General features: G+C 40.5%; 1 protein-coding gene across 2 annotated transcripts in view; it reads left to right on the top strand.

Moving 5' to 3' along the window:
• mtus1b (microtubule associated tumor suppressor 1b) overlaps positions 1-18239 on the top strand; it is a 195215-nt gene that overhangs the window by 138475 nt on the left and 38501 nt on the right. For both annotated transcript variants that reach the window (XM_041188957.1, XM_041188960.1), the window contains exon 7: positions 3671-3912. In XM_041188957.1, the coding sequence (XP_041044891.1) occupies positions 3671-3912 (242 nt within the window). The remainder of the gene's footprint in view (positions 1-3670; positions 3913-18239) is intronic.

The raw sequence follows: 18239 nt of genomic DNA, 5'->3' as shown, positions 1-18239 counted from the left end.
CTTTGGTCGCATCTTAGTGTAAAATGGAGAGGTTCAAGAAATCTAATTCTTGAAGTACTGAGCAATAGAATTTCCTGCTGAATATGGAGCTACTTCCATGAAATCTGATCTCTCAATTAACGCAGGGAAAAAAGCATCGTCATACCTATTCCAGTCACTAAAAATTGCATAAAGCTTTTTAATCTAGTAATTCTAATTCTAATCAGGTACTTCTAGCATGTATCATTGTTTTAAGGGATGCAAAAAATAGTGTTGCAAAAACTGTAATACTCATGTAAACTTGTTGCTTATATGTCAGGGTTGTAAGTTTATTTGCCAAAGGTCTTACATCTTCAATTACTGCCCAACAGTGAGAAAACAAATTACTGAATAATGTGTAGGATGTAGACGCAGGACAACATTGGAGTATGGGGAAAGACCTAGGAACGTGTTAAAATAATGCAGTTAAAACAATTTTAATAAAACTGCAGACCAACTAGGTCTGAAATTAGTAAATGAATTAGACACAAGCTGTTCCCATTAAGATCTGATAATTAAGACCTGAACAAAGATACCAGTTGAAGGGAAGGTTGAAAGTGTGTCCTAAATTAACTTGATGCTCTAGTAATGGTAATAATTGAAATGTTATCCATGTTTCCTTGAGTTGTAGGTAGTTAACAACACTGCGGGCATATTTCTGAGCTATGACACTGTTTGGGCTATGTTGAAATAATGCAGAGTTCAAGTCAGGAAGTCCTGCTTAAATTGTGCAGTGCTATCATGATACCAGATTGTGTACTGTTCATTTCTCATTGCTAAGACTCATGGCTCTTGAGCTTAATCTTTCAGATCCACCGTTTTTAAAAGCTTTCATAAATTCAAATTTAAGCACTCACTCAATCATCCCTCCTAACTCTCCCAGCTTTGCATTCGCCTGCTTTTCTTCTACAACCACAGTTGCCCCGCTTAGCCCATAATAAGACCAGAAGACATAGGAGCAGAAATTAGGCCATTCGGCTCATCGAGTCTACTCTGCCATTCACTCATGGCTGATAGGTTTCTCAACCCCATTCTCTCGCCTTCTCCACGTAACCTTTGATCCCCTTACCAATCAAGAACATATCTATCTTGGTCTTGAATACACTCAATGACCTGGCCTCCACAGCCTTCTGTGGCAATGAATTCCATAGATTCACCACAGTCTGGCTAAAGAAGTTTCTCCTCATCTCTGTTCTAAAAGGTCTTCCCTTTACTCTGAGGTTGTGCCCTCAGGTCCTAGTCTCTCCTACTAATGGAAACATCTTCCCCAAGTCCACTCTATCCAGGCCTTTCAGTATTCTGTAAGTTTCAATCAGATCCCCCCTCATCCTTCTAAACTCCATCGAGTATAGACCCAGAGTCCTCAAACATTCCTCATATGTTAAGCCTTTCATTCCTGGGATTATTCTCGTGAACCTTCTCTGGACCTTCTCCAGGGCCAGAACATCCTTCCTGAGATACGGGGCCCAAAATTGCTCCCAATATTCTAAATGCAGTCTGACCAGAGCCTTTTAAAGCCTCAGCAGCACATCCCTGCTTTTATATTCTAGTCCTCTCGAAATAAATGCCAATATTGTATTTGCCTTCCAAACTACCGACTCAACCTGCAAGTTAACCATAAGAGAATCCTGGACTAGGACTCCCAAGTCCCTTTGCACTCCAGATTTCTGAATTCTCTCCCCATTTAGAAAATAGTCTATGCCTCTTCTTCCTACCAAAGTGCATGACCTCACAGTTCCCCATGTTGTATTCCATCTGCCACTTTTTTGCCCATTCTCCTAACCTGTCCAAATCCTTCTGCAGCCTCCCCGCCTCCTCAATACGACCTGTCCCTCCACCTATCTTTGTATCATCTGCAAAATTAGCCAGGATGCCCTCAGTTCCTTCATCTAGATCATTAATATATAAAGTGAAAACTTATGGTCCCAACACTGACCCCTGCGGAACTCCACTAGTCACTGGCCGCCATCCTGAGAAGGACCCCCTTATTCCCACTCTCTGCCTCCTGCCAGACAGCCAATCTTCTATCCATGCTAGTACCTTGCCTCTAACACCATGAGCTCTTATCTTACTGAGCAGCCTCCTGTGTGGCACCTTGTCAAAGGCCTTCTGGAAGTCCAAGTAGATAACATCCATTGGCTCTCCTTTGTCTAACCTACTCGTTACCTCCTCAAAGAATTCTAACAGATTTGTCAGGTATGACCTCCCTTGATGAAACCATGCTGACTTTGCCCTATTTTACCATCCACTTCCAAGTATTTTGAAATCTCATCCTTAATAACGGGCTCTAAAATCTTACCAATGACTGAGGTCAGGCTAATTGGCCTGTAATTTCCCGTCTTTTGCCTCACTCCCTTCTTAAACAGGGGGGTTACATCAGTGATTTTCCAGTCCTCTGGGACCCTCCCTGACTCGAGTGATTCCTGAAAGATCACCACTAACACCTCTATTATCTCTTCAGCTATCTCCTTCAGAACTCTTGGGTGTTATCCATCTGGTCCAGGTGATTTATCCACCTTCAGACCTTTCAGTTTTCCTAGCATCTTCTCCTTTGTAATGGCCACCATACTCATCTCTGCCACCACCACCCCCCCACCCCACCCCCGACTCTCTTGAACTTTGGGAATGTTACTCGTGTCTTCCCCCATGAAGACTGACACAAAGTACTTAGTCAGTTCCTCCGCCATTTCTTTGTTCCCCACTACTACTTCTCCAGCGTCATTTTCCAGTGGCCCAATGTCCACTTTTGCCTCTCCCTTTCCCTTTATATATCTAAAAAAAATCCTCATGCAATCTTATTTTATATTACTGGCTAGTTTACCTTCATATTTAATCTTCTCCCTCCTTATTTCTTTTTTAGTTGTCCTCTGTTGGTCTTTGTAGGCTTCCCAATCCCCTGGTTTCCCACTGCTCTTCGCCGCATTCTATGCTTTCTACTTAGCTTTTATGCTGTCCCTGATTTCCCTTGTCAGCCATGGTTACCTCGGGCTTTCTCTCCCCCCACCAAAAAAAAACAGCAGAACCTTAAGGAAGGCCCTGCAAATGTTAGTGGCTGGTTATTTAAGGACAACTTTTATTTCTCCTTGCTCATGATGCATTTTTTATTTCCACTTTAAAATTAACAGCATAATCCCTTGGTAAATGTTCTTATGAAAGATATACAGATATGTTACAATATGAAGCAGAATAGGATTCTACTGTCTGGATACATAAGGATACATTAAGTGTTGATTTCATCTCTGGCCATGCTGTTGACCCATACATTCAATGTTAATTGCCCATCCCTATTTGCCCAGAAGTGTTGGTGGACTGCCATGAACTGCTGCAGTCTGTGATTATTCTTTGTAACTGTTTGATTCAAATAAGTGACATGCTTGGCCACTTTAGGACAATCATTTGTCTGGTCCCAATGCAACACAGTTAAGGGCAGCAAGTTTCCTTCCATAAAAGGTAATGTTGAATTTAACCTTCATGTCTGAATTTGATAAACTTTTGCTAGTTCACACTGTTTACAGCTACAAGATCAGTCAGCAGAGCTAAATATTAAATAAACACCACTATTGCACTTTTGAAAAATGTAATCCTTAATTTGAGTAAATTTTTATTTTCTCTATGTAACATACATTTATAATGTCCATTTTATGTTTCATAGCTGACAGAACTTGCGTGAAGTCAAACTCTTTCATACACAAGCCAAGTTCCCAAACCACTCGTACATCAACTCGGGCTCCAGCAGATCTGCTTCCAGTTGTGAAGAAATCCCCTGGCTTACTTCACTACAAAGCTAAATGTGAGAAGCAGATTGAATGGATTGCATTGTTGAAAGAACTATTGAAAACAAGTAACCAAAGATTTGAAGCTGTTGCAATTGTAGTTCAATATCTCCAAGCCCAGGTGAGAATTTGTTTCTCTGCTTGAGGTAGACTGCCTTGGCTTTTCCAACAGTTACAGTAAAATGGGGCAATCTGAAATTCATAAAATTGATTAACTTGTGATCTCTCTGCTAAATTAATAATGAATAATTGTATTCAAAAATTTGTAGTGCAACTCTTATTGTCAGAATTGGCTTAATTCTTAATGCACCCTACTTTAATAGGAAGTGATGGGTGAGCTAATGTTCTCCTGTAGAGGATTTAATGGTAAAATGTATCTTTTTTGTTGTGTGATTCACTGTCTTTATATGCATAATGAGTTGGTTACTAGCTTGAGACATTTGAGGCTTCACACCATTAATACTCCTAAGGGTTAAAAACTAAGTAGAATTTTGTTTCTCAAAATGAAAATCTCTTTTGGAAGGAGGGTGAGGGTTTAGAAAATGAGATGGGTAATCAAGTATATTTCTATGGTAACTGGCTGATTTTTTTTGCAATAGCTTTGCAAAGCAATAACATTGGACCTGTGTATGGTTCACATTTCTGGTAAATGCATGACTTTGGAGTTTTGTCATGCTTACATTATCTTTCAGCTAAACTGTGTAGAATCTTGTAGGGAAGGTAAGTGGTGACATTGGCACATTTGGTTTGAAGTTGAATCTCAGACCTGCAGTTGAATAACTGGTGAAATGGCTTCCTGTTGCTCATAAAAATCACAAAAAAAATATTTTTACTTCTGGTTGAAAGCAAGTTGTTGTGGAAAATGAAGAGACAAATGCAAATTTACTATTTTAGACACATTCAAATAAACCCAAGAGGTGCACTTTTGCAACTGCATAGATCTGTACCTGGAGTACAACATGTACAGAAAAAGCATGTCCTTTTTTGCATTGATGCACCTTACTTTGGTATACATCTGCAACGAAGTGTAAATTTGAACGAAAGAAGTCTGAAATGTTTGCGGCAACTCTTCGCTCTGTCTTCTACAATGAGCATTTTCATAATTAGGATTTTTCAGCAACTTCTATTGAAATGGATCTTTAATTGATGCTGCAGAACTTTAAACATTTGGACATTCAATTTATTTTTATATTGACAGCTGTGGGAAGCTCTTAAGATTTGCCCTATGCATCGTCATTTAAGTGATTTTGGCTACATGCATGGTTTTTTTGCTCAATTTCTACTTGTGTAAAAACAGAAGTAAAATAGACTGGGGAAAACAGATGAGATAGAGTATAGGCTTTAATCAAATTCTAATTCTGTTTGGATTAAATACACTGGATTGCATATAATGTAGTAACTATACAATCTGCATATATTGAACCTTTTTTATTTTATAAATGTATGCTAAATAATCCAGGATACTCCAATCAGGATTGAAACATCTATTCAAAGCCATCATTTGTGAAATCTGAATCTTTCTGTGAATATCCATATGCATGATCTCAATTACTCCAGTTGCTTAGCTGACTTCAAACTTTCTCTCATTTACTTGCTACTAAAATCCTTGGGTCTTTTTATCCTTCCAACAATAACAACTGGCATTTTTGCACCTTGGAAAAAAAGGCCCAAATCACTTAAACTAGGGAAATGGTTAATGAGTTGTGGAGGGAGAGGTTAGGACCAAACTCTCTTGTTGAAGAAATTGAGGTTGAGGTATTTCTAAGGGGTGTCTCATTAATTTGCTTTGTAAACTGTTGATGATAAGTTGTAGGGGCTTGAGAGTGGAAGGGGCTGAAGATGTCCTGATGGAAACTTTGCCATGGGACTTTAAAGAACAAACATTATTGAAGAGGAGGCAAAAAATTGAGTTAATGTGGTGCAGGAAGAACCCAATATGTGATTTGGCAAAGGATCCACTACTACCACAGCACTTTAGCAACTGCAGAGTGGCAATTCTCGCCAAGCAGCAAGACTTCAGCCAAGGGCAAGGTGTTGACAGCATTTGAACCAGATTTCTGTCAAAGCAATGTCAATACAAACATCCGTCGTAATGTGAAAGATGGCAAGAGACGTGCTTGTGTGAATGGATGTTGTGGAGAGGGGTGGTGATAGCTGATTTTCTGGTAGTTCAAGGGAGGTCCTTGGCCCAACGATCTTCAGCTGCTTCATCAATGACCTTGCTTCCACCATAAGGTCAGAATTGATGTGCGCTGATGATTGCACATCAATGTTCAGAATCATTCATGATGACTCCAGCTGAAGGAGTCCATGTCCAAATGCAGTAAGACCTGGACAATATCCAGGCTTGGGCTGGCAAGTGCCAAGTAACATTTGTGCTACACAAGTGCCAGGCAATGCCCATCTTCAACAAGATAGAATGTAATCATTGACACTTGACATTCAATGGCATTACTATCACTGAATCCCCCATTATCAACACCCCTGGGGGTCACCACTGACCAGGAACTGAACAGGACTAGCCATATAAATACTGTGGCTATAAGAGCAGGTCAGAGACTAGGAATCCTGTAACAAGTAACTCACATCCTGACTCTCCAAAGCTTGTCCACCACCTATAAGGTATAAGTCAGTAGTGTGATGGAATACTCTCCACTTGCCTGGATGAGTACAGCTCCCACAACACTCAAGAAGCTTGACACCAAAAAGCCTGCTTGATTTGGCATCACATCCACAAATATTCACTCCCTCCCCCACCGATGCATAGTAGCAGCAGTGTGTACCATCTGCAAGATGCACAGCAGGAATTCACCAAGGCTCCTTAGACAGCACCTTCCAAAACCATAACTCTGACCATCTCGAAAGGCAGCAGATACATGGGAATGCTACCGCCTGGAAGTTCCCCTTCAAGCTACTCACCAACCTGACTTAGAAATATATCGCTGTTCCTTCACTGTTGCTGGGTCAAAATCCTGGAACTCCCTTCCTAACAGAGCTACACCACATGGACTGCAGTGGTTCAAGAAGGCAGCTCACAACACCTTCTCAAGAGAAATAAGAGATGGACAAAAAGGGCTGGCTTGCCAGTGATGTTTACATCCTGTGAACGATTAGAAAAAACAATATTAGACCAAGTAACTAGGAGTGCAGAATTTGACATTCACCCTGTTGGAAAGATATGCCCTTGGGGGCATGCTGAGTGGCACGGTAAGGCACAGAATGTGCTGCTGGGGTTGCTGCTTATAAGAAGGCAATGATGCATTCCTTGAGAGGCTTTTGAGTTCAAGAGAGGCACAGAGGGTAGCTGTTGATTTCAAGGAGCTTTCAAGCCTGGGATGGTAGCAGGAGAGTATGGTGGCAGAAGTGTAGTCAAGGGTTGCAGGTGGGGATTAATGACAACTTGTATTTAAATAATAGCTTTATTTGAGGCATCTTGGGCACCTTGTAGATATGTTATAAAGTAAAGCTTGACACTGAGCCATGAGATATTGGGCCAAATGACCAAAAACTTGGTAAGAATTAAGCTTTGAAATATCTTAAAGGAGGAAAGCAAGTGGAGAGGAGGGAATTCCAGAGCTTAATGCCTTGGCAACTGAAGACAGAACCAGCAATGATGGAGCAATTTAAAAATCAGGATGCTCAGGAATTGGTGTAGATGTGAGGGTTTTGGGGCTGGAGATGTTGGGGAGGGGCAATGCCCTGGCGAGATTTGAAAACCAGGCTGAGAAGTTTAAAGTGGTACCTAGTGGAGCAGTGACTCCAATGTCGGCCAGTGAGCACCAGGGGTGATGAGTTAATGGGACGTGGTACGAGTGTTTTTTCTTCATTCATGGATGTGGGCGTCGCTGCCTAGGCCAGCATTTATTGCCCATCCCCAATTGCCCGTTCAGAGGACATTTAAAAGTCAACAACATTGCTATGGGTCTGGAGTCACATGTAGGCCAGACCAGGTAAGGACAGCATATTTCCTTCCCTAAAGGACATTAGTGAACCAGATGAGTTTTTGCAACAATCAGCAATGGTTTCAGGGTCATCATCAGACTTTTAATTTTTATTGAATTCAAATCCCACCATCTGGCAGGATCCAAACCCAGTGCCTTAGCCTGGGTCTCTGGAATACTAATCCAGTGACAAAACCACTATGCTACTGAGTAAGAAAGAAAGCAGCAAAGATTTGGATGATCTCCACTTTACGAAGAGTAACATGTGAGACTAGCCAGGAGTGCATCGGAATAGACAAGTCTGGAGATAACAAAGGCGCAGATGAGCTGAAATGGGTGAAGTTGGGTGATGTTATAAAGGTGGAAATAGTGATGGCATGGGGAGCTTCTTTTAGTGCCAAATATAACAAAGGTTGCAAACAGTTTAGCTCAGCCTTGGGCAGTTGTCAGGGCAGGGATGGAATCTGTGTCTGAGTTTTTAACACGGACCGAAGACACTGGCTTCAATCTACCCAATATTTAACTGAAGGAAATTCCCGTCCCGTCAGTACTGGATGTCAGACAAGCAATCTAATAATTTAGTAACAGTGGAGGAGCCAAGAGAGGTGATGGTGAAGTGAAGCTTGGTGCACTCAACATACATTAAAGTGCAGTTCATTTTGAAATGCTAAACTGTGTTATCCTGCAGCAAGCCGAATGAGGACAACAGTAATCAGACTCAAAACAAAAAATAAAAAATTCCTGGAAAAAACTCAGCAGGTCTGGCAGCATTGGCAGAGAAGAGTACAGTTGATGTTTCGAGTCCTCATGACCCTTCAACAGAACTAAGTAAGAATAGGAGAGGGGTGAAATATAAGCTGATTTGGGGAGGGGGGTGGAGAGAAGGGGGCGGGTTGGTTGTTGGGACAAGCAAGCAGTGATAGGAGGAGATAACGAAAAGACGTCACAGACAAAAGAACAAAGAGGTGTTGAAGGTGGTGATATTATCTAAAAGAATGTGCTAATTAAGAATGGATAGTAGGACAAGCAAGGTACAGATAGCTTTAGTGGGGGTGGGGTGAATTAAGACTAAAAGGTCATAAAAGGTATAGATAAATGATCGGTGGGATACATTAAAAATAATGGAAATAGGTGGGAAAAGGAAAATCTATATAAATTATTGGAAAAAACAAAAGGGAGGGGGAAGAAACAGAAAGGGGTGGGGATGGAGGAGGGAGTTCAAGATCTAAAATTGTTGAACTCAATATTCAGTCCAGAAGGCTGTAAAGTGCCTAGTCGGAAGATGAGGTGCTGTTCCTCCAGTTTGCGTTGAGCTTCACTGGAACAATGCAGCAAGCCAAGGACAGACATGTGGGCAAGAGAGCAGGGTGGACTGTTGAAATGGCAAGCTACAGGGAGGACTGGGTGATGTTTACGGACAGACCGAAGGTGTTCTGCAAAGCAGTCACCCAGTCTGCGTTTGGTTTCTCCAATGTAGAGAAAACTGCATTGGGAGCAATAAATGCAGTAGACTAAGTTGAAGGAAATGCAAGTGAAATGCTGCTTCACTTGAAAGGAGTGTATGGGCCCTTGGACAGTGAGGAGAGAGGAAGTGAAGGGGCAGGTGTTGCATATCTTGCGTTCACATGGGGAGGTGCTGTAGGAGGGGGTTGAGGAGAAGGGGGTGATGGAGGAGTGGACCAGGGTGTCACAGAGGGAATAATCCCTGCGGAATGCTGCCGGGGGGGCGAGTTGAAAGGAAGATGTGTTTGGTGGTGGTGGAAATGGCGGAGGATGGTGCTTTGAATGTGAAGGCTGGTGGGGTGATAAGTGAGGACAAGGGGGACCCTATCATGTTTCTGGGAGGGAGGAGAAGGCGAGTAATCAGACTCCCTTAGTCTGATAACTACAACATGTTTCCATAATGTATGAATACGTGTTGTTAATCTGGGTCATCTGAAATCATCTGTTTTGTCCAGATTTTGCTGGAGCAGGGCATTTTGACTTTTTCTAAATTCTTAGTTCAGCTTGTGCTCAACTTGCTGGAAGTATGAGCTGATAGTGGCATGGCAAGGGCAAAGGAGTATCTGGGACCTTAGCAATGTGGGGCCAACCGTAAGGAGGAGGGTGAATTAAGCAACTCTGGTTCAGAAAGATGAGACTGAATTGAGAGAGAAAAGAAGATGGGGAAAAATAATGAAGTAAATTTCTGCTTAAATTTCCAAACGATTGATGGCATGCTGAAATGAAATTGAACCCTTGTGGGTCAGAGGTTAATTAGTATTGCATTAGTGGTAATCACATTGTTTAAAAGGCAACAATTCTCAATTATCAGAATTCACTTTGTAATTTTGATGGGCAATTAATATGCAAATAAAGCAAGTTCTTAAATAACTGAGGCTACCTCAATTGGCTAGGTGCCTAGTGTGATGCAGAAAGATGCCAACAGCATTGGTCAGCTGTAGCTCATTAATGTGTGCCTCCTTGCCTTGTCCCACAAGCTATATAACCAGTTGTCTCTCTAGTGGAGAGAGGTGCCTATGACCCTTCATGCACTATGGCTAAGTATTTGTGCCATAGTGTAATGGGAAATTTTGAGGTGCAAGGAGCTTGAAGAAAATGTGTTGGGCACATCACTTCTAAACCTTATGTTTTCTTATGTATTAATTTGAGTCTCCAAACATAGTAAAACTATGCTTTTAAGTGGAAAATGTGCCAGTTGGCATGTTATTTTGAACTGTGGTATTTTGAATCATTAGTTTTCGGCCTAGCTAGAATTTCATTATGCAACAGGTTTAATTATTTAATTCAAGCCTACTAAAAACAGGAATCACAGAAAACTTAGCTTGCAGGATATAGAACAAAAGTGAGTAAATAGTGGAGATACAGATCAGCTATAATTTAACTGAAAGGCAGAACAAGCACAAGGGGCTGAATGGCCTACTCTTGTCCCTATGTTCCTATCTAGATGTCAATGAACGGAGCTTGGCACAATATGCAAGCATTCATGTATCATGCTGTTTATCCAGTCAATTCGAACTAGTCCGTATCTCAAAGAGCTCTTAGTCAGCTAAATTAACGGCTCTCATTGCACCTCTCCGATTTTCTATGGCATTTGTGGTTAAATGTTATCAGGTCTAGCAATCTGATCAATCTTCAGTGCCTCAAACAAGCTAAGGCAATTTATGTATTTACATTTAGGGAGTCAATATCTAAAGCATTTGTGCCTGCCACTGTATCATGAATAGTGAAAATGAACACAAAATGTACATTTAGCATTTCACCCATATCCTACTCCTCAATCCTAATCACCATGCTAAATCGTTCAAAGGACCTATGTGGTTTTCCTGGCCTCTAATAGAACTTGCAAAGTTTTTTTTACCATGGGAATGCCACCTGATCAATTTTTTTTTCGTTCCCAGTGCATTTTTGGCATTCAATTGTGGCTTCTGTTAACTTCAGTTGTATCTGATATCTATACATGCAATCTTGCTATGGTTTTATACTTGGTGAAATACTTATTTTTGAGGCTACTTTCCCTACGTACCTATGTTAAGACATTTAGATTTTCAACTTAACATACGCTGTCACGTTTATTAAAAGTCATAAGATTTCTGACTCTATATTTAAATAACTTCATTTTTCTGCTCTATAACTTATTTCCATCAGCCAGCACATCGCAATCTCCATTTCTGAAACCTTTCTTTACACCTGAAAATTGAGCCCATTCTTAGACCACGTACTAAGTTGACTGCAGCGATAATTTTTGCAACCGAATGAAAGCTGATGATATGACTATTGACCTAAATTGAGGGGTTGTTAGGGATGCAGAACGTTCCCACCAGAAACAGTGGCAGGAATAGAATCCATTTCATATCTGAAATAAAACAATAGAGGAGCATGGGAATAGGACGATGTAGACAGTTCTTTGAGAGCTGGGCAGTTAGAATGATGGGCCAAGTGGCTTTCTTCTGTGCTGTGAAATTCTCCAGTTATCACATGGAAATCAGATGATATCTCAGCTGCTACTGATTAAATCCATTACTACTGATGAAATACATTACTTCCAATATGTTGAGCAAGGAAGAAGTACTTCCCTGCACCCACAACTATCATTTCCCCGTCATACTATCTACTGAATAAGGTAACACACCCTAATTTCTGACCAGCTGTCTTCATTTTGTAATATACATGGTCTTTTTGTTTTAGGTATTGTGGTTATACTTCACCTAGGATAAATGAAGTAATTCACACAACTTCTGGGGTCTAAAGAAACCTCTATATTCCTAGAGAATGTGGCCTTGCATGACCCAAGTCTTGATCCTTATAAAATTTCTAACAGGCTGGGAAGTCTAAATAGGTCGCAGCCCTGGTGCTGAGATTCTATAACAGGAGATTGCTTGTTTTTCTCCTGTTTGCAATAACACAAAGGACATTAACCAAAAAGCAGAATGCATTTTCCATTGAGGGAATGTAGACTTGAAGTGGACTGACTCTGCCTTGTCTCCGTGCTAGGGTGAGGGATTTATCTGCAGAATATGGTGTTCTCCCCCAGTGAGCTGGTAGCACATTCCTGTATACCACGTCCTACTGCGATGGCAGGTGCCCCTTGAACACTTACAGAAGACAACCGCATCGCGAAGCCAGGTGGCATCTCCTGGGTTGAGGCGGCTTTCAGGATATGGATCTCTTACCTACACCCCCATCCTGTCTTGCCTGGCCACTCCCCCTCAGGGAAAATGGTTAAAATCCAGAGTTCTGATATTCAGTCATATCTGGCTAATAGCACATCCTCAACAGGTGAAGGGAGTAAGTATGTGAATGGAGGAAGAAATGCTAATTCGGAACTATGTTCCAGAAGACTTCTAAAACAACAGGGGCTACATTTGATTGTGACTTAAGATTGGCAGGACGATTTTTAGTTGACTTGTTTTGCATTGCAAAGCAATGAGATGGATAGTAAGTGATGTCCATTAGCTACAGTGGAAAAGTATTTTGGAGTTACTTGGCTCCATTTTGAAGCTATTAGTGAAGCTAATTAGGTTGGAATGCTGCTTAAGGACATTTAATTATCAGGTGAAGTAACTTTTTATATCCTTGCAGATAATTGAGGTTCTGTTTATAATATCATTTCCATGGGCCATTCAGCCCATTGTGCCTGTGGCAGCTCTTTTAACGCAGCTATCCAATTAATTCTCTACTCCGCCCTTTCCCAGAGCACCGGTACTGTAAGCATATTTAGTTTAGTAAACAAAGAGGAACTTGCATTTCTATAATAGCTTAGAATCTCCAAAGCACTTCACAGCCCATTAACTTATTTTGAGGAGTAGTAATCAAGAGTAGTTAAATGTAAAAGTGTGACAGCTATTTGCACACAGCAAGCTCCATAAACAACCATTTGATATTAACCAGAACATTTTTAAAGCAATATTTGTTGTGATAAATATTTGCACCAGGCAGATCTCTTGATTGAAATCTTGCCATGGAATTTTAATGGCAGACAAAACCTCAAGATGATGCCTCCAAAGTGCAGCATTCCTTTAGTACCACACTGGAGATTTTGGTCTTTAAGTTTTTCTAGTAGGACTTGAACTTTCTGATTCAATGGTGCGAATGCTGCCCCATTGAGCCACAGCTGATGCATACTATGCTAGTCATAACTAGGTAAGCAATATAGTTTTACTGAAAATTCCATGTTGATTTATTAAAATGGCAGAAAAGCCAAGTTGAAAGCAGTAGTTTCATGTATTTAAATTCTGTAAAAGGCCCCTAACAATTGCAGCACTGTAGGATAGAGTATGCAGGAAAAAATGTGCTAAGAAAGGTACTGCAATAACCATGGGTGATCTTAATCGACATTTAGATTGGATGAATCAGATTGGCAAAGGTAGTGTGGAAGATGAGTTCATAAAGTAGATTCTGGAGAATTTCTTAGAGCAGCGTGCTGTCCAATTCTATCCAATTCAGTCTATTCTAGACCTGGTGATGTGCACTGAGACAGGATTAATTAATGACCTTATAGTAAAGGAGCTTTCAGGCAAGTGTTCATAAGATGATCTCATTTTCAGCTGAAGGTGAAATTATAAGTGTGGGTCTGAGACTAATGTATTTCCCTTGTAATGGCCATTTGAGGGCAGGAGTTGACTAAAGTGAACTGGGGGAAAAATCGGTTAAAAGGTAGGGCAGTAGAAAAGCAGTGGCAGATATTTGAGACGTTCAAATACTCAGCAAAGATACATTTCATTGAGAGAGAGACAGACTGAGAATGATGCACTATCTGTGGCTAAATCAGTTGAGGATAGTATAATGAAAGAAAAAGTGTACAATTCTGTCAAGATTCATTAGCCAAATTTTAAAAACCAATGAAGAATGACTTAGTATGAAAGACAGCTAGTTAAAAATATCAAAGCAACTATCATGAGTTTTTGCAAATGTATACAAAGGAAAACAGTAAGTGAAGTGAGTGTTGATCCTTTGAGGGTGAGACACAGGAATTATGGGGAACAGGGAAATGGCATGCAAGTTGAAAAGAGATTTTGTCTGTCTTCACTGTAGAAGACTCTCAAAACCCAAGAATGCTTGAAAATCAAGACTAAAAGGGAGGGAGGAACTTAAAACCACTCCAGTCATTAGGGAAAAGGTAATGGGAAAACTATTAGATCTAATGGCTGACAATTCCTGGACCTGATGGCTTGCATCCAAGGGTCTTGTGAGAAGTGGCTGCAGAGGTAGTAGATGCGTTGATTGTGATCAGGCAGAGTCTGTGGTTTGTTGGAAGGAAATCATGTTTGACTAATTTTATTAGAGTTCTTTGATGAAGTAACAAGCAAGGTGGATGAAGGAGAACCTGTGGATCTGGTAGACTTGGATTCCCAGAAGACATTTGACAAGGTGCCACATCAAAGGTTAGTTTTGCAAACTAAGAGCTCATGATGTAAGGGGTAGTGTATTAGCATGGATAGAGGATTTGTTGGCTAACAGTACACATAATGGGTCATTTCTAGGTTGGCAAGATGTGATGCGTGGAGTACCATGGGGATCAATGTCAGGCCTCAACGATTTACAATTTATATCAGTGACTTGGATGAAGGAAACAATTTGTATGGTTGCTGGTGATGCAAAGATAGGAGATTAAGTTATCAAAAGGACATAAAGTCTACAATGGTTAAATGAGTTGGCAAAATTTTGGCAGATGCTGTGTAAAATGGGAAAATGTGTACTTGTCCACTTTGGCAAGAAGAATAGAAAAACAGTAAATTGTTTGTATGGAGAGAGCAGTGCAGAGCGACTTGGGTATCCTGGTACTTGAATCAAAGTTAATATGCAGGTGCAGCAAGTTATTAGGAATGCAAATGGAATTTATTGCAAAGGAATAGAGTGTAAAAATAGTGAACTATAGCTACAGCTGTGCAGAGCCATGGTGAGACTGCATCTAGAATACGGTGTACAGTTTTTGATCATCATACTTGGAATACATTTGAATTAGAAATGGTTCAGAGGAGGTTCCTGGGATGAAGGGGTGAGCTTATGAGCAAACGTTGAGCAGATTGGGCAGATACCCATTGGAGTTTACAAAAATGACAGGTGATCTTATTGGAACATCGAAGATCCTGAGGAGATTTGACAGGGTGGATGCTGAAGGATGTTTTCCCTTGTGGGGGAGTCCAGAAGTAACGAATGCAGTTTAAAAATTGGGGAGTCTCCCATTTATGACAAACGAGGAGAAATGTTTTCTGAGGATCTTTAGTTTATGGAATTCTCTTCTGAGAAAACCAAAGAGGCTGGGTCACATTCAAGGCTGAGTGAGTTAGATTTTTGATTGACAAGGGTTAAGGGGGCAGATTGGAAAGTGGAGTTGAGACCACAGTTGCATCAGCCATGATCTTATCAAATGGTGCAGCAGGCTGAAGGGGCCAAATTGTTGCATATTGACTGGAAAACATAGTGCAGTGGTGCAAGATAAAACTGTTTGAACTTGATATAACCAAAAACTGATGGACAATTCTGGGAAATGAAATTAGTTATCAACATTTTACAGTGTTGGATGGAGTTTTTTTTTGACAGCGTCAACTTGGCTCACTTTGGCCTCTTGAGACACGTTCCAAGACTTTCAGCTTCAGTGCAGCATTAAATTTATGGGGGAAGAACTGTCTCTTGGTTGAGACGTCCAATTTATTCTCCATCTCTTGCTGGTGATTTAAGAGCAGGTCAGAGGCTGGGAATTCTGCAGAGAGGAACTTGCCTGCTGACTCCCCAAAGCCTGTAACAAGGCCTAAGTCAGGAGTGTGATAGAATACTCACAGCACCAACAACAGTCCCTTTACCACCAATGCACAGCGGCAGCAGCATATGCTATTTACAAGATGCACTGCAACAACTCACCAAGGCTCTTTGACAGCACTTTCCAAACCCACATTTTCTATGGCCAAAGAGGACAAGGGCAGCTGATACATGGGAACACCACCACCTGAAAGTTCCCCTCCAAGTCACACACCATCCTGACTTAGAAATATATTGCCATTCCTTCACTGTCACCCAAGTCAAAACCCTGGAAGTCTCTTCCTAACAGCAGTATGGATGCTCCTACAACATAGTCTGCAGCGGTTCAGGAAGTCAGCTTGCCACCACCACCTTGGGCAATACATACTGGCCTAACCAGCAACACCCACATCTTGTGAAACAATGGGGAAAAACATGGCCATAATGGACCCCATGTAAGTAAAGTTCCTAGTGTCCTGGCAATATTTACCTCAATTTGTTTGTTGGTAATGGTATTTAATTGCTCCCTCAGTTGTTTCTGTTTGTGGGACATTGTGTGTAAAATGTCTGCTGTATTTGCCTACACTAGCTACCTGTACTTCAAATTTAAGGTAAGACATCCTGAAGTGTTCCAATAGCTATGCCTTCAATAACAATGGAGCTCATAATGCAGATTTGAGTACGTATTTGCAGTGTTGAGGCCTGCCTGTAGTCTTCTCGTTCCTTAGTCTTATGTGCAAGTGTAATAATGAGCTGAGCAATCAATGGAAAATTCTATTTTCAGCCTGGCAAACTGATTCCTTCATGTTGAAATCTAGGACATCATACAATACTTTTAACCTAAATGCACAAAGTTGGACCGGGGAGAAATCCAAATGTGGCTGCGGCAGGCATATGGATCAGTCTTAAGTGCTTATTAAATATCCAATATTTTTAATTATAGTTGAATTCAGTTACTTGTATTCGTCTTTCCATAAATAGCCATTTAGGAGTCTTTTAGCACATGATCTGGGGCACCAGAGATACAGTTGTTGTCACTAAATTTTCAACATATATACCGATATGCAAAATATTAACACCTTTGCTTTTAAATAAGGAATAAAATGTCTAATCTGCTAAACTTATTTCAGAAAATCAGGTGATAACATGAGAAAGCAACTCCTGACAGAAGTAAATGTTAAGAATTTTTGCTGTTAGCATTTGTCCTTCCTAATCTTGAATTACGTTGTAAAGGATTTCCAAGTGCCAAATTAATATTGCAACACTGAGTGGCACAAAATACCATGTGGGCTTAGTGATTTTATCAGGGCGTGCTGCATTGTTAAAAGTCTCTCTTCTAGAAAAAATATTTTAAAACTGCTTTTAGACTTAAATTATAAATATACCTGTAGCTGTCAAATCACATCTAGGCTTACTGCTGCAAATGCTGGTGAATGATTTGCATTAGTTAATACATGCTATTCCAAATAGTGCTTTTTTTAGCATTAGCACTTGTATAGCTGGTTAACCAGAGTTGAGAATCAATCTTTGTGGAACTGGATTGTTATTGGAATGCAAGCTTTATGATTTTTAATCTCCATTGTTCATCTACTGGTGACTGCAAATAAACACCCATTATTAAAATTTAGCCATGTAACTAAGGGCTTGGGCATGTGGTGCTCCATTTTAATGTTAGTAATGCATCCAGTTGAATTTGACCAGGCCTTTAAGCTGAGCAAATGTAGCTAGTCTGGTGCATGTTTCAAGACGCATGTTGCAAATACCTGTGGTTGGAGGATAAGCTTATTTTCCAAGGGAAAGATTTATTTTCCATCACTTCTTTGGGACTACACCCCTCTACAGACGTTCTTTCCAGCTGGAGTCATTTTTAAAAATTTAGCTGTTTAGGAAGAAACGAGCATTTTCCAATTCTTTACCCTGAGTAAAGTGTTGCATGTGTTCAGAGAAGCGCTGGGCAACAATGTGGAATGTCATTGCCAATACTGCAAACTCAAACACAACCTTGTGCGATGCTAATTATTAATGGTGAAAAATGCTGTTGGCCACTGACTACAGTACTCTCTATGCTTCAGGCATCAAATCAAATTGAACCAATTTCAATAAAATTTTTGTCAAAACTATTATTATTTTAAGTCTACTGTTAGTTTCAATCAGGTGTCATCAAAAATTGTGCATTTCATTCACTACTAATGTGTATAGTTTTAACAAAAGCGTTAACAGATGCATTATTCTGGAGATCTAACCCTGCACACCTTTTCTGTGCCAAAAG

Source organism: Carcharodon carcharias, chromosome 1 (genome assembly GCF_017639515.1).
Source record: "Carcharodon carcharias isolate sCarCar2 chromosome 1, sCarCar2.pri, whole genome shotgun sequence".
Classification (NCBI taxonomy): Eukaryota; Metazoa; Chordata; class Chondrichthyes; order Lamniformes; family Lamnidae; genus Carcharodon; species Carcharodon carcharias.
The sequence above is the reverse complement of the archived record's forward strand: the minus strand, read 5'-3'. Positions and strand labels throughout refer to the sequence as shown.